Genomic DNA, 15,508 nt, shown 5'->3' with positions numbered 1-15,508 from the left:
AATCGATTAAAATTGTGAACTATTTAATAAAATATTAAAAAAACAAGATGTCTTTAATGTTATGCATATTCAAGTGTAAATACAAATCTTTTAATAGTGATCTTATCAACGTACCAACCAAGGAAATGCTCCTGGTGATGGAACTCAACGGTTACTGTGGTGATATTACTTTTTAGAATGTATACATGGGGTATACCATATGGAAAAGACTGCCTGAGGTAGATTAAAATGTGTAATATAAAGCAACAAAGTATTTTTAACACAAATTTGGGGCTATGCATAATCTTGGCTGGTGTACATAATATAACAATATATATATATGCGCAGAAGTAAAGTAATGAGCAAATAAGAGAGATGGGGAGAAGTAAAGAAAATGAAAGCTGTTGTGCATAGGCCCTTTGCTCGCTAGTAACATCCCGATAGAGGCTACACAAAGGCTCCCTCCCGACCGCTGCATTGAGCAGACTGCTAAATAACTGATCCAAATCGTTTTATTTCAGGCGACATACTGTTGCGCTCTACGGTAAAAGGAACAGGTCGTAGAGACCCGCCTTCCTCGACCGCCCACTGAGAGTCTAGGAGGGGTGTTACGTAACGCGTCTCCTTAACAACGATGCGCACGTGGGAAAAGCGTTGAAGGTATCCATGGCAAAGTAGGATGCGGAAAGCTTTGTGGTTTGATCTGTAGCCGAATCTCCGGAGACACCGACCCCCTCCGGGACAATCCTTCATGGTGAGGATTATTGTATTCTGACACAGAGTTTTGTGTTCATACATATTTATCACAAGCTAGAAAAATGCGAAACCTAGCAGATAGATATTGGTGGTTCTTGCTAGCTGGGATGTGGGCTGAGCGTGATAGGAGTTAGGTAGTCACCTGTATGATGGGTCTGAACATGCTTTCTGTAAAGTTGCCAGTTTAGTCTGTGCTGACCATTCATGGGCCCTTGCCAAGCTATGTAAGCTGCCTGATGGCATCAAACCCCTAAACAGCATGACATGTTCTTATATATGCACAGGTCCTTCCTACTCAAAAACTGATCTTATGATAAAACTCATTTTTGTCATTAACAATCTTTTTTGGTGAAAAAGCCATATAACAGTCCTTGTTGCCACCCGATTAATATCATTAATTCTCTTATACACCTTTATATGCCATGTAAAAAGCTATGTTTCAATGTGTGTTCCAGACTTATATTACACTGTTTATTCTGTTGATTTTATAACTGTCTTTCTATTTTTTAAGCCTACCAAAAGTGCCAAATCTAAGGGGTCGGGAAAACCCCACAGCAAGGGCAAGAAATCAAAGAAGTTGAAAAAAAGCAAAACACCCAAACCAGAAGTGGATATTCTCAGCCCTGCTGCCATGTTAAATGCCTATTACATCTCTCACAACGCTGTGGACTGTTTGGGATTCAGGGGCTTTCGCTGGAGTGGGGCACCAAAAAAGAAAGGCAAGAAAGGAAAGAGCGGAAAGAAAAAATAGTTGTTGTAAATATCCGTCGAAGCACCGTTTCCAAGATATTTCAAAGAACACCTTAAAACAATGTTAAGAAACAGGTAGTTAAGACCCTCGTATTGCCAGAACTCAGCCATGGTGGATTTCAGTGCCAACCACAATAATCGATTTCCAAGGTTCAAAGTATAGTAATAAATGCAGAATTTCAGTTACTGTGTTATTAAATGTTTCATTTTTAACCATATATAATAATGGCATGTTACATAATTTAGCATGAATGTTTGTTTTTTTTTGTATTTAGCACTGAAAGCCATTTCTTACACTATATTTCTAAACCCATGTTAGTAAAATGTTGTTTTAGAAAACATTGTGATCTAGTGAAAAAGTAGAAAAAAAATAAAATAAAGATAAAAATAATTCCCCACTGATGTCACCATCAGGGGAACTTTAAAGTTCCAACAAAATGCAAAAAAAAAAGTCCAAGACCACATTTAAAGGAAAGGAAATCAGTTCTGGACAGGGACGGGGAGTGTCTGGAGTATTTGGCACCCCACACACATACACTTTAAAATAAATAAAAATATTTAATAAATGAAATAAGTTTAAAACAATTACTGAACAGATAATTCTGCTTTCTATAATAAAATAGCATAAATCCCGTCACTATACACTGAGCCAGACACAGAGGATGGTACAGCATAACTCCCATCACTATATAGCGAGCCAGACAATGATGGTACAGCATAACTCCCATCATTATATAGTGAGCCAGACAATGATGGTACAGCATAACTCCCATCATTATATAGTGAGCATAACTTGTATCGCTTTATACTGATTATGACATTGATGCAGACGGTGATACAGCATAACTCTCGTTACTATATACTGAGCCAGACAATGGTTATGCAGCATAACTCCCATCACTTTATAATGAATCAGACATTGGCGGCGACGCAGGATAACTCCCATGACTATATAATGAGCCAGACATTGATGGTGGTACACTATAACTCCCATCACTTTTTACTGAGCCAGGCACTGATTGTGGTACATCATAGGTACCATCACAATTTCACAATGTCTTCCTACCTTACCAATATAAGCTTATTACAACTCAACCCTAATTTCACTCGCCCAGTACCTTGTACTGCAAAATCTGAGCCCCACACAAATGAAACATGCGGCATCTGAGTCTCCATTGGGTTTAGTGTTTTTAGTGGAAAGATCTGTTTCTCTACAGGCCACAGTCTGCATAACATTGCTCCTCGTCAAAGACCTCCAGGAATAAAACCAAATAAAATGTCAAGATGAGCTCTTGTGGACTACAACTATTATGACCAGAATGAGGACCACTGGAGATTTAACTCACAAAATGGGAACTTGATTGTGTGTACTAATTGGTGCATGTAACCTATTCATGACCTGTTTTAACAATTAATTTAAAAACTAATAGTAACACAAATTCCCCAAATCCATTGATTTACTCACATTTTGTGCTGGTCGAAGCCTGAGCCTGCATGAGCTTAATGAGATATGGGGTAATGGGACAGTAAGTAACCTCAGGCACTGTAGAGGTTGTGTACTATAATCCCCATCATGCATGTGTGGGTGTTATATCACAGCCCTCATCAGCATACAGTTAGACAGTGAAGCTCATAGTGAACATAAGGACATAGCGAGCCTAACATTTGTTATACGGCATAAAACACATTACTATATATTGAGCAAGACAATGATGGTTGTACTGCATAACTCGCATCAATATATATTCAGCTAGACGCTGAGGGCAGTACAACATAACTCCCATCACTATATCCTGAGCCTGGAGTTAGTACAGTATAACTCCCATCAATATTTACTCTCTCTTGCACTCCCACTCTCACATTTTCTCACACTCTCACTTTCAGGCTCTCTCACTTTCCCACGCTCACTCTCTCTCTTATTCATGCTCTCTTTCATACACTCTCATACTCTTGTTCATGTTCTCTCACATTCTTTCACTCATGCTCTCACACTCTCATGCTCTGTCACTCACGTGCTCTTATGCTCTCTCACTTTCACACTCACTTGCGCTGTCCCTCACTGTCTCCATACCTGCTCTGCTGACCGCTTCCATATCCTTCCTGCAGCTCCATTCCTTCTCTTCTTCTTCTGTCTACTTTCTTCTGTGTGGAAGGCCTGGTCAGGAGAATGAAGACGCGCATGTGCATTTCAGGTGCAGCTTCACTGAGCCATGGAGACAATTTAGCCAGTGCCTCAAAAATCGTGACTGTCTCTGCAAAATCGGGACAATTGGCAAGTATGATTTAGGTCCTAAAGAGGGACTGTCCTCCTAAAAAAACGGGCACTTGGGTTGTGTGACAACCTCCCCCGCTGGGAGTTTTTTTGAGAAAAAGTCCCTACAATATACATGAGCCATGGTAGGGAAATGTGGGTTATGTGTCCCATGCATAATCTAATAATAGATAATATTCGCTACACTGCGCGACCTGCCCAGTATGGCTGTCCAGGTTAGTCGGCACGTCTTAGAGACATGCGATGACGTCATGACGGCAGTGACGCTCGCTCAGCCCGGGCCGTGTGCAGCGTGGGCTCCCGCAGCCATTGCAGCTCAGAGAGGTCTCCGCTCGAGTGTCACGGCGCAGGCTCGCTGTAGCGCAGCCGCTCTGAGGTGAGTGCCCTACCGCGCAATCTCCAGCTATCTCAGCCCTGCTGGCGCAGCCGCAACACGGAGCTCGGGCTCCGGGGTTCTGCCAGCAGCTCCGCCCCGCACACTTCTTTGAGGGGTAGATCAGCGGGAGGTTGGGAGACGAGCGCCAGCTTGAGGGGTTCGGGGACGGTGGAAAGGAGGAAACAGGCCGCACTAGGCCCTTGTGTGTGAGGATTGTTCGGGTAGGACGGAATGGAGAACCGGATAGGCCTGGTTACCTCTCCGTTTAGCCAGCGTTTTATATGGATGTATTACAGACCGCACAGCGTTTGTAATATGTATTTCCGTCCGTTACCCCGGTGCTTCTCAGCATGTATGAGCATCGCTATCTCTGTGCACGAAACATGTTGCTGCAGAGATAAGGCGGGTAGGGATGTGGGCCAGACCCGGGAACATCATAAGGTTCGCTGCTGAAGACAGTATGGAGGCCTGACTTATTTACTGGATCAATGCAAATGAATTGACTCGGGCCATCTATCGATCCAGATGTTTGTGCATTCCCCTGATATCACTGACTCTCCATTCATTCATTAAAATACTGACTGGTGGCCCCTAATATGTTTGTTTTTGTTTTGTATCATTGTACAATTTACTAACACACCATCCTTTTAAAGGTTTTAGAGGTTTTTTTTTTTATCGGTTCATGTGATTTAAATGTAAAATAATGACATTTATTTTGTTAATGGAAACCATAGATTAGTTGCTAATTGCGTATTAAAAGATTTAAAATATGATCACAACTTTGCGTGTGTGCGCCCCCGGTTCTGAATCTCACACTGAGGGTCGCTGCAACTTTTAATACAAAGGAAAACATCTGATATTAAATCACAGCAAATCTGCTTTCCGTCGATCATTCTTGGTGTAGCAGCAGTAAATATTTTACATACCTGCAAAACTAACGTCCCTTTAAAGTCCTCTGGCTGTTGATGTGATCTTCTCAAATCCTGGAAATTAGCTGGAGGATATTTGCCTCGTAACGGCACGAGGCTATGCAATGAAAATGAACATAAGGATCTGATGTGTACTATATGTCAGTCATTTATTTTTATATTTTTTATTTATATTAATATATTATATTTTTATATAATGTATATATTATACAGGGACACGTCCCTTTTCTTTCCATGTCCGTGATTAATGAGCTTTTTAAATTGCCCTGTCCCAGGACTGGTTGTTCTGTACTTTGTTAGGGTAAATTGAATATTTACTTGGCACAGGGGCCTACAGCTGCCAGCAAGAAGACAAAATATTTGTTCTATCTACCCCATAACCATATTTGATCTGGTTCGTTAACACCGTGGCTATGACATTCATGCTCCGTTTTGTTAAAGGGACAGTTTAATGTCCCCGAAACACCCACTAAAGAAGAATTTGCTAAAATTCTGTAAACCGTTTGCTCCCTTTAGGGTGTACTGGTACCGCTTTAAAAGCCGTGTCAAGATGCCCATCAGTACGTGCCTGTACATCCTAACTTTGTTTGGCAGTACGCAATTATACAAGGAATGCCCAATCACACAAATGGAAAACTAAAATATAATTAAAAAAAACTCACAGTGACATCAGTGGCATTAAAATGTATGAGAGGTCCCCAAAGGAAGCTTGAGCCAAACAAATTTTTTTCTCTAAAAAGTACTCCTTAGGTCTACAACTAAAAGTAAAATAAATAAATAAGTAAATAAAAAAATAACCTACTCTCCCAAACCCCTTAAGCCATCGATAAGCAATCGGGCTAATTACTGTGGGTGCCCCAGCTGAACATAGGAGCAATCTAAAGGACAATTGCAAGAATGTGTAATTTGTGCAGGTTCATCAAATATGGAAAAGAGGAATCATGGTTTAATGAACATATGGTAACGTAACAAAAAGCTCTGGTCCTTAGGGTATGAAATACCCCTGTCCCAAAGGAGCAGTTGTGATCTAAAACCTTCTGCTACCCCCACCTCCTAGATCTGAGGATTGCTGCCAGTGATGGCTGCTTGAAGCAGCTGATCGGTGGCAGGAAAGCATTCCTATTGAAGTCAGTAGGGGGGATTGCTGTGCATGTGCACGGGGGACTAAATAGTCGACCCTCTTCAGCACATCTCTTTGCGCATATATATCCATCTCCAGTGAACTCCAGCGGGAAGGGCAAACGCAGTATTCTTCCCAAGCTAAAGGAGCACCACAGAAGTAAGGGACTATTCTGTTGTCATATGCGTTAAAGTGCATGTGATGGCTAGAGTGTCCCTTTAGTTATTTGAAAGGGATATGCACATACATTGTACTTGGGACTAAAATGAATCTGTATGTGCTTTAGTGAATTCACTTTCTTGCCAAATGTACATTATGCATTCACAGGATGAGGCAATAGCTTTTTAGGGTGCTGAAGATCTGTTTGCCATATTATACACTACTACCTAAAACTTGGTCATAATATTCATTATCATAAGAAAAATCAATATACTAAATATAGGTGAAAGCACATGTTTTATCACAGACCACTGTCAGAATAACGTAACAATGATTAAAAAAGAATGTCTGTCCCCCCCCCCATTGGCCTTTATAATAACTAAATGTAAACCTGTATCCTAAACAAAACAATTTAATTTTCTGGTGGACAAGCTGTGTCCGTTAGGATCCATTATTGTTTGTGTTTAATACTGGATGTGCGTGCTCAACTAACTCCATCTCTAAAAATATACACATGGAATAACTGAACTAGTTGGATGGCCTGTTTTGGTTTGTTTTTTTTTTGGTACCGGAGAGGTTTTAACCCTTTAAGGACAATGGACGGTCCGGAAATCCATTGAAAACAATGCATTTAAGGGGTTAATGTCACTTTTGTAGAGACTTGCCCATGTCCAGATTATATCCATCCCATTGTACAACACTGCAGAATCTGAAGGCGCTATATGAAACAATGAAGAATAATGCCTGCCATATGCCAAAAATAAATCTTTTAAAACAGGGCTCGACAAACCTCAGGGGCCAGGTCGCCATGGCAACTAGAAATCACTACAGCAAATTAGAAATTCAAACAGCAACAAAATATCCACCAATAATTTGAAGCACTCACGGGTCTTGTATGAATCATACAAAATACTTTATTTACATTAAAAAAAATGAATGTGAGTTAAATGTTTTTGTTATTATTGATACAAGACTTGTTAGTGCTTCAATTTATTGGTGGGTATTTTGTTGCTGCTTGAATGCATCGGGGCACTGAACATTTACAGCAGGAGTGCTGTGAATATTGATTGATAGCTATGGATATACCGGTATATAGATATAGCTAGTGCCATATTCAGTGTGTATAGTGTCATATATGTATAGTATGTGTATGTGTTAATGTATCGCATTAGTATGAGTGTGTATGTCAGCAAATAATGTTAGTGTGTTAGTGTATGGTGTTGGCATTTCTGTGTTACTGTATGGTGTTGGTGAGCATATGATAGCGTGTGTCTGTTAATATATGGGGTTAGTGTGTGTGTTTTGTGTATGGTGTAGTGTGTGTGTATATCAGCATATGGCGGTTGTGTGTGTGTCGGGTAAGGTTAGTGGCACCTGGGGGATGGAGAGGAGGAGCAGGAGGCTGATGTATACGTGCTGCACGATATCCTGCAACCTCGCATGACCCATGCAAGCATGAAAGTTACACAGAAGTGACAGACTCAGTGAGAGCCATTCCACAACTCTGCCTGCTCTATAGGCCTGCCTATATGGCCTGCTGCATAAAGGACGTTTACACGCTGCTGACCAAACATCATTATAGGGGACATTTGCATGAATCTGATTTTCCGCTAACCCCCAGCACTATGAGTGTTTTTTGTTCCCACCGGTAATTATGACTTCAGCACTCCCTGCTGCTAGTCCACTTTGTAACCCCCATTATAAGACTGTAGTGACAAGATAAATGCAAAAGTTATTGCTGGTTACGTGCCAAATCCAAGATATTGATATTTCTTGCTGATGATATTGGAATAGGTGGCACGTTTTGATTTGGGTAATGGGGAATTCTGCTGTACAGATGAAAGAGTCTTTATATTACTGGACAGGTTTGGATCCAGTCTTAGAGCAAGACTATTAGGAACCCTACATTTTCAAATCCTTGACCATAATATCATGAAAGGACAGTGGCCACCTCCTTTTTGTTACTTGACACATATTTAAGAGATCGCTCCTCTTAACACCTATAGCAAAAAAAAAGTTTAAAAATTGGATGAATACTTTATCCGTCAACCAGGGGTTAGTTTTATTTAAGCAGTTGGAGGTGTAAACTTTCATAATCCTACAATTTTTTAAAGATGGGTCCATCCAATAAACATATATATGCTATATATAATATTTAATATTGTAAAACCCCACATTGTTTCATGCAGTGGGTGCTCCCATGCCATAACAAACGGCTTTTTGGTAAGTATGCAGTAAAATGTATATTTATTTTCTCGTGTTGACTAGATAATATCCATAAAGCAAATAGCCTTGAAGCAATATTTCAGAATTGACTTTATTATTTTTATTATTTTTTGAAACAAGACACAGAATTGTAAATTTGCTAGTATGATTGAAACAGCAGTTTACTGCAGATAAGAACCCTTCGGCCCATCTAGTCTGCCCTTTTTTCATGCTGTAAAAACCTCATACGATATTAATTCCTTGGCCTTATCTTATATCTAGGATAACTATATGCCTATCCCATTCATGTTAAAATTCCATCACTGTAGTCCCTACCCCTTCTGCTGGAAGGCTGCTCCACCTATTTCCCACCCTCTCAGTAAACTTGCATTACGTCTAGGCCTCTTGTTCTAACATTTCTCGTCCTTTGATATAAATTTACCTGCTGTACTTTCGATCCCTTTATATATTTAAATATGTATGAAAAAATGTTTGCGATCAGGGACCCAGCTAAATTAATACCTTATACTGCGTAGTGAATTAAAATAGCCCATGTGTGTTGAACTCGTTTAATTGCATCCTGATTTTTCTGTCTGGCAGTGTGTTACACATACTTTGAAATGACAATTTGTTTTTTGCAAGCTGACTTTTGAAGCTTGCATTTGGGATCATATGCTTGGCTGCATGTATACAGAATTTGCATTTATTATGATTTATTTCTTTATATCGGAGGCACAATAAGATCTCTTAGATGTTCTAATACAACCAACACCCGAACGTGCAAGGAATAGAGTACCTAACTGTAGAGCTTAAAATCTGTGTATACAACTCAGTGTTTGCCTTTTTGTTTCTTTAGAATGTTTTCCTTGTGTGTGTGTGTATATGTGTTATGTGTTCAGAAAGCAACTTGGGATGTAGTAACTAGTAACGTGTTGTAAGGGTTACGCAGAATTTCTCTTCCTGGACCTTGCTGAATTTCCCATTTGCTCTGTGGGACCAATTGTAAAGTGCAAACCCCTGGGGCGTTCACACTGGAAATGCCTCGTTTTGTACAGCAGCAATAACAGTTCACCTTTTGAATGTCGGTTTGGATAGAAATGTGATGTCTTTTGTATCCGTCTCCTAATTTTTTTTTTATATATAATGCGTTGACCCTACCCAGGCTAGTTTGTATTTTTCCCAGAGAAGAGATGGGGAGTAGCGGGTCTGGTGTGCTCAAGGTATAGCCCATATCATTGGGCTGTTAATCACTAAACGTTTGATTTTGGATAGTATACATAAGTGCAGATTCGGCAGCACTCTACACTGGAGGCATATAGTACACATAATGACCACTGAAAGAAATGTGGACAAACGTCCGCATGCAAAGCACACTGCTAATAAATCATAGAATAATGCACTTTGCAAAAATCTATGTTTTTAATGTCTCATTTGTATGTAAAACATTAAAGGAATAATGTATGGATTGGAAAAGGCACACTACAATGCTAATATATGAGGCTATTGTGCAGAATCCCCTATATACATTTGCGCCGTAGGCCGTGCAGGCCATATGTGCATCTCCCTGCACGTGATATACTGATTTCCAGTGAGCGGCAGCATTGGCTCAGAGAATGCGATGGAAGGGGCCTATTCAAACTTCCATCTGTATGCGCTGAAAGTGCTCCCATTGATGCTGTTAGTCTGTGACAAGATTTGTTTGTTTCTCTAAAAGTTTTTTTCTGAGAGGGTGAAAGCATATTATAGTACTCACCAGCTACATGTGTCTTTCTTTAGAGGGGGATTTGAGGGACAGTAAGCGGAGACTCTTAACTACTAGATCACGCCTATTACTAAGATCTCTACTATGTCAACATTAAACAAAACACTTGTATATACCGGTCTCAAATGGGGTTTGTCATCTAGCAGTACTTTACTAGATACTAGAACTTTGTTGTTCTTGTGTACATAGCCCGGACCATTACTTTACCTATTGTGTATTCTAGGGCATTGTATAAGCAATGTTTCCCAGTTTTAATTCTTGGTGGCTCTCAGTTGATTTCACTGGTGGAATGACATTTGTCTTGTGCTATTTTTTAAAAATCTGATTTATATTTAGTATTTTATAGTTGTATACGGTTTTGATGTACTATGATTTAGATATTAATGTTAATAGGACTGTTCCATTAATGTTCTTTGTATAATTGCTCATTTTCACAGTAGGCAACCATGGAGGATCATACAGTTACCCAGACTGATAACCTGACCACAATTGAAGCTCACACTGTGGCTCACACCGTAGCACACTCTGTGGCTCAGCAGGTTCAACAGGTCCATGTGGCCACATACACCGACCACACCATGATGAGTGCCGACGAAGATTCTCCATCCTCTCCGGAGGACACCTCTTATGATGACTCGGACATCCTGAACTCCACTGCAGCTGATGAGATTACAGCCCACTTGGCAGCCGCAGGTAATGGGGGATGCGGATTTAAAGCAAAAGTGTAATTTATAAGCACTATGCAGACCAGGTCTCACTCACATATTACATAGTGTGGGGCATGTGTGTAATACAGTGACCTCTAGAAAAGTAGAAATATCACAGTAGCAATCAGTGGAATGTTCCTCCTCATTGGGCCATAAGGTTACTGTTGTAATAAGAATTCACTTAATAATGCACACATCACTTTTTTTTTTTACATGCCCCCCTCATATCATCAGAAACAAACATTTGTTCTTTACACTTTGTACACCAGCCAATAAACTAGAACGTGATACTTGCTTAATTACCAAAGTAAAGTTCTGCTAGACAGGGAAGAGAAGTATGACACCAAACTTATTCATACGGCTTCCTTGCAGTAAACTCATATTAGTTATTTCAGGTGTTTGATTTGTTTACCAAGGAGTTAAAGTGAAGCTGGTAAACGGATCATTTTATCGAGTTATAGATATAAAAAAAAGTTCCATTACTCATGGGGCTGCATATTAATGTGTGTATGTAATTACAAAAATATTTATTCCCTGGCGTCTTCCAGAACGCAAATAAAATGTAACTTTTATTGGTGCGTTTTTAGGTGTTTTTTCCAACTGTTGAAACGGGTTAGTTGTCTCTAAACTAAATCACAGTTCAAAAACCAGTTTTAAGAACTTTTGAACTTTTTAAAAAGGTCATAACATTTAACAGTGACATTATCTAAAGGAAAAAACACAAACCTCAAGACTGAGTACTTAATGGATTCGGCTGGCTGCACACATATGAATCCTAGTAAAACCCTATAATATAACCCCTTTAGGACACCTAATTAGAAGAACCAATTAGGTAATCAGAGATCCTTTGACGAGGAAAATTGGCACTTGTATTGGGGACTGAAAAGGGACATATGTTTCCCCACACCTGCAAACTTTGCATTGCTCTGTGATGGTTTCCCACGAGTGGGAATTCTCTTTGTATTCTGATTAAGGAGACATCTCTAGGATTTAGTGGGTGTTTGATGTAAAAACTTCTGCCACCTGTCTGTCCAGCTTCATCAGGAGTTTGCTAGAACATATTGACCCACATAGTCAGAAATGTATTTACCTTCTACTCTGCCCTAGGCCTTACATAGGGGATACCCCACAATGGCCAGCAGAGGGCGCAGTAACCTCGCATCCAGAATGGCCCAGTCAGCTTTTGCTTGGAATGTACTTATTTTACTGTAGTGTGACAGATTTCTCTAACTTCAACATAGTTGCAGGTGCAATTTTACAATAAGAGAATCATGTAAGTGGCAGGCGTTTCTGATTGTCTATCACTAAGTCTAACTCCAGTAACCATAATGGTTTGCATGTAAAGTGCACTGGAGTCCATGTAAAACAGTGTGCACATAACATGAAAATAGGGCTGGTGTGCCATTTGTTTTAAGGCTTGCTCCCTGTTGTGCTCCTATAGAAATCCGTGGGAATGAGTGCAGGAAAACACAGTAATCTATTAGCATACATAAAATTGGCACTACTCCCATTGATGTCCTTCAGCATTATGCACATGAGCTTCTGTGCAGAAAGCATACTGATTATGACAGAAGTCTAACGCATGTAATATGCATTGTAGTCAATACAGAATGGTCTGTAATAGGCATTAAAACATTTGTGGGACTAAAGTGTTCATTTTTAAGTGTCTCTAACCCATCAAATTTCATTTTATACATAACAGTAGTCCTCTCAAACAAATTCATTTGTTAATTTAACCCTGGTGTCTTTAAGAACCCACTTCTCCCCACAGAACTTTGTACCACGGTATTTAGCTGCCTCATTCGTGTTGTCTCCTTGGTATTCAGGTCCTGTTGGAATGGCTGCTGCAGCTGCTGTGGCCACAGGAAAGAAGCGCAAAAGACCTCATATATTTGAATCCAATCCTTCAATACGAAAACGTCAGCAAACACGCCTGCTAAGGTGAGAGTTTCCTAACTTGGCTGAGGGTGGGTTAGTGAGCTAAGAATGGGGTATTTGCCCTAGGGCCCTTGGTGGCAAGTGGGCCTCCGGTCGTTGCTTACTTGCATAGTGTAATTTATGTCTGCGTCTGCACTGTACGGTGTGAATGCAGTACTACTTGTGCTGAGTGATGTGGGAGTCCAGGTTGGGACAGCTTAGTGCATAGGGTCCTTTTCCTATAGCAGGGGTATTTGCAAAGACATATTCTATTCCGGGGAATCAGTGATTGCTTCCTTTTTCCTACCACATGATGGGGTCAGCCAGTAAGAAGCTGCTTTATTGGTCACATATTAGTAAAATCTGCATGGCTGGCTGACTGACTAAAAGGCAAGGCTCAGAATTAGTGTGCCAGGATTCTTCAGCCACCTGTAGCTCTAGAGGCACAGATAACACTAAATGTCTGGATTCTGAAATATTAGGAAGTTTAAGTCATGGCACATGGTTATCTCTAGTACCAAAATAACAAGAAACTATAGACTTGTTTAGTATGAGATTGTCTCTGGGGTTTGCTGATGCAACTGCTGCAGGTATTTTGCACACACAGTCCGTGTATCACTCTTACTGTTGTCAGCAAAAGCATCACATCATCAACTTCCTGCCGATATTCTAGCATAAAGAAAATGATAGAATATATTTTTTTCAGGGCCTGTGGTATGTGTAACTATGGTGATAAATCAAATTATTTTCTTCACTTGTCAGTGTGCCCTTTAAAACTGCTTTGCCAAAGCAAAGGAACTCTCTGGCATGATATGCAAATACTTGATTATATACCATTTTATTTCCTCTGAAGGTTTATTCACAAGTTGAAACTCAAAAGAAGTCAAAAGTTCTATTTTCCCCCCCATTTGAGTGGGCAACATATCTGTGCCGCCGCTGCCCCCCTAAGCAGCCTGCCTGTGCCGCCGCTGCCCCCCTAAGCAGCCTGCCTGTGCCGCCGCTGCCCCCATAAACAGCCTGCATGTGCCGCCGCTGCCCCCTCCCCTAAACAGCCTGCCTGTGCCTGTTTCAGTAAAAATTATGATTAAAGCATAGTGTTTGTAAAAATGCATCCACTTAGAAAATTGTTAAATACAGCAAAGGAGGCATTAGAAGCACTTCTACACATTTCTTTGACAAATTGTAAAGGTAAAATTGGCCAGTCAAACGGACTAAAATGATGTTTCTAATGCTGCCTTTTTTTTGGACAACACTTTTAAATGCTGTACTGCATTTCAGTGAGGGCACTGATATAATGTTTATCTCTGATCCCCTTCTGAATGAAGTGTTTTATGAAAATGTCACTCTTATCTACAAGAGTTGAGCGGCGACATGCTTTATACCACTGGATCAGGCATCTAGCATTATACTTGGTGATGTGAGGCTTGCATGCAGCTGCTTGGCCGTGGAAACCCATTCCATGAAGCTCCCGACGCACACTTTTTGTGCTGATGTTAATGCCAGCGGAAGTTTGGAACTCTTCAGCTATGGAATCAGTAGAGTGTTGTGACTTCACGTGGGCTTCCTCTTTGTGGTTGAATTGCTGCTGTTCCTTAATGCTTGATAGGTAGGTTATTCCAAAAATCTTGGTGAACCAATCACAGTTCTGTGGATTTAGGCAGTCTTAGTTGCTTCACTTTCCACGTAATACCAGAGTTGATGATTAGGGCTCTGTGGGGGCCATACCACTTCTGGGGCTCCTTGTTTATGTTGAAGATAGTTAATGACTTTGGCTGTATGTTTGGGGCCAATGTAATGCAGAATATATTTAGGGCCAATCAAATACGTCCCTGATGATATTGCATAATGGATAGGTATCTGCCTCTACTCAGCATTGAGAAGACCACTACTTCTGGCCTCTACTCCATTTGCAGAAATGCCGCCCAAGACTTGCAAGGAACCTCTACCATGCTTCACTGTTGCCTGCTACAGCCGATTATTTCATATTTTGACTTATCAGTCCAGAGCACCTGCTGCCATTTTTCTGCACCCCAGTTCTTGTGTTTGCGTGAGTAGTTGAGTCACTTGGCCTTGTGTCCACGTCGGTGGCATGGCCTTTTGGCTGCTAGTCTTCCGTGAAGACCGCTTATAACCAGACTTCTCCAGATAGTAGATGGATGCACCAGGGTTCCTCGGTTTTCCGCCTGTGAGTTTTCTGCCTTTGCTGATGTAGTATGACTGCCATGTGTCTTGTTACTGTGCCTTATCCGTGGGTTTGGCTGTTCCTTACCCAGTTTTATTCCTCCTCCTACACAGCTGGTTCAGTTAATGACTGTGTTTCATCCTACATATTAAATTGAGGATCATTAGCACGCGTTTGATATAATTGTTTAATCATACACATACTTATATGCCTACAATATCCCTGACTTTGTACAAGTGTACCTAGAAGAATTGATATAGATTTGATTTAGAATTTTCTTCTGTTCACTTTTGTTGAATGATAAAAAAAAACTATTTACATGTTAATTTTGAAAGCATTCATGCTTTATAGCCTATTTTTCACATCTCCTGAAGCATTTGCAAACTACTGTGTG

At 40.5% G+C, this 15,508-nt stretch overlaps 2 protein-coding genes across 3 annotated transcripts in view; both read left to right on the top strand.

The window, feature by feature from the left end:
* Positions 1 to 613: 613 nt before the first annotated feature.
* On the top strand, positions 614 to 1,671 carry SMKR1 (small lysine rich protein 1). The gene is made up of 2 exons (XM_053463133.1): positions 614 to 733; positions 1,247 to 1,671. Exons 1-2 carry the CDS (start codon positions 731 to 733, stop codon positions 1,484 to 1,486), a joined length of 243 nt encoding a protein of 80 aa, XP_053319108.1. The 5' UTR covers positions 614 to 730; the 3' UTR covers positions 1,487 to 1,671.
* Positions 1,672 to 4,034: 2,363 nt separating this feature from the next.
* Positions 4,035 to 15,508, top strand: part of NRF1 (nuclear respiratory factor 1) — a 29,830-nt gene continuing 18,356 nt past the window's right edge. For both annotated transcript variants that reach the window (XM_053463099.1, XM_053463098.1), the window contains exons 1-3: positions 4,035 to 4,133; positions 10,746 to 11,001; positions 12,842 to 12,956. In XM_053463099.1, coding sequence (XP_053319074.1) covers positions 10,755 to 11,001; positions 12,842 to 12,956 — 362 coding nt within the window. In that variant the 5' untranslated portion in view covers positions 4,035 to 4,133; positions 10,746 to 10,754. The remainder of the gene's footprint in view (positions 4,134 to 10,745; positions 11,002 to 12,841; positions 12,957 to 15,508) is intronic.

Source organism: Spea bombifrons, chromosome 4 (genome assembly GCF_027358695.1).
Source record: "Spea bombifrons isolate aSpeBom1 chromosome 4, aSpeBom1.2.pri, whole genome shotgun sequence".
NCBI classification, from domain to species: domain Eukaryota; kingdom Metazoa; phylum Chordata; class Amphibia; order Anura; family Pelobatidae; genus Spea; species Spea bombifrons.
This window is presented reverse-complemented; position numbering and strand designations above follow the sequence as displayed.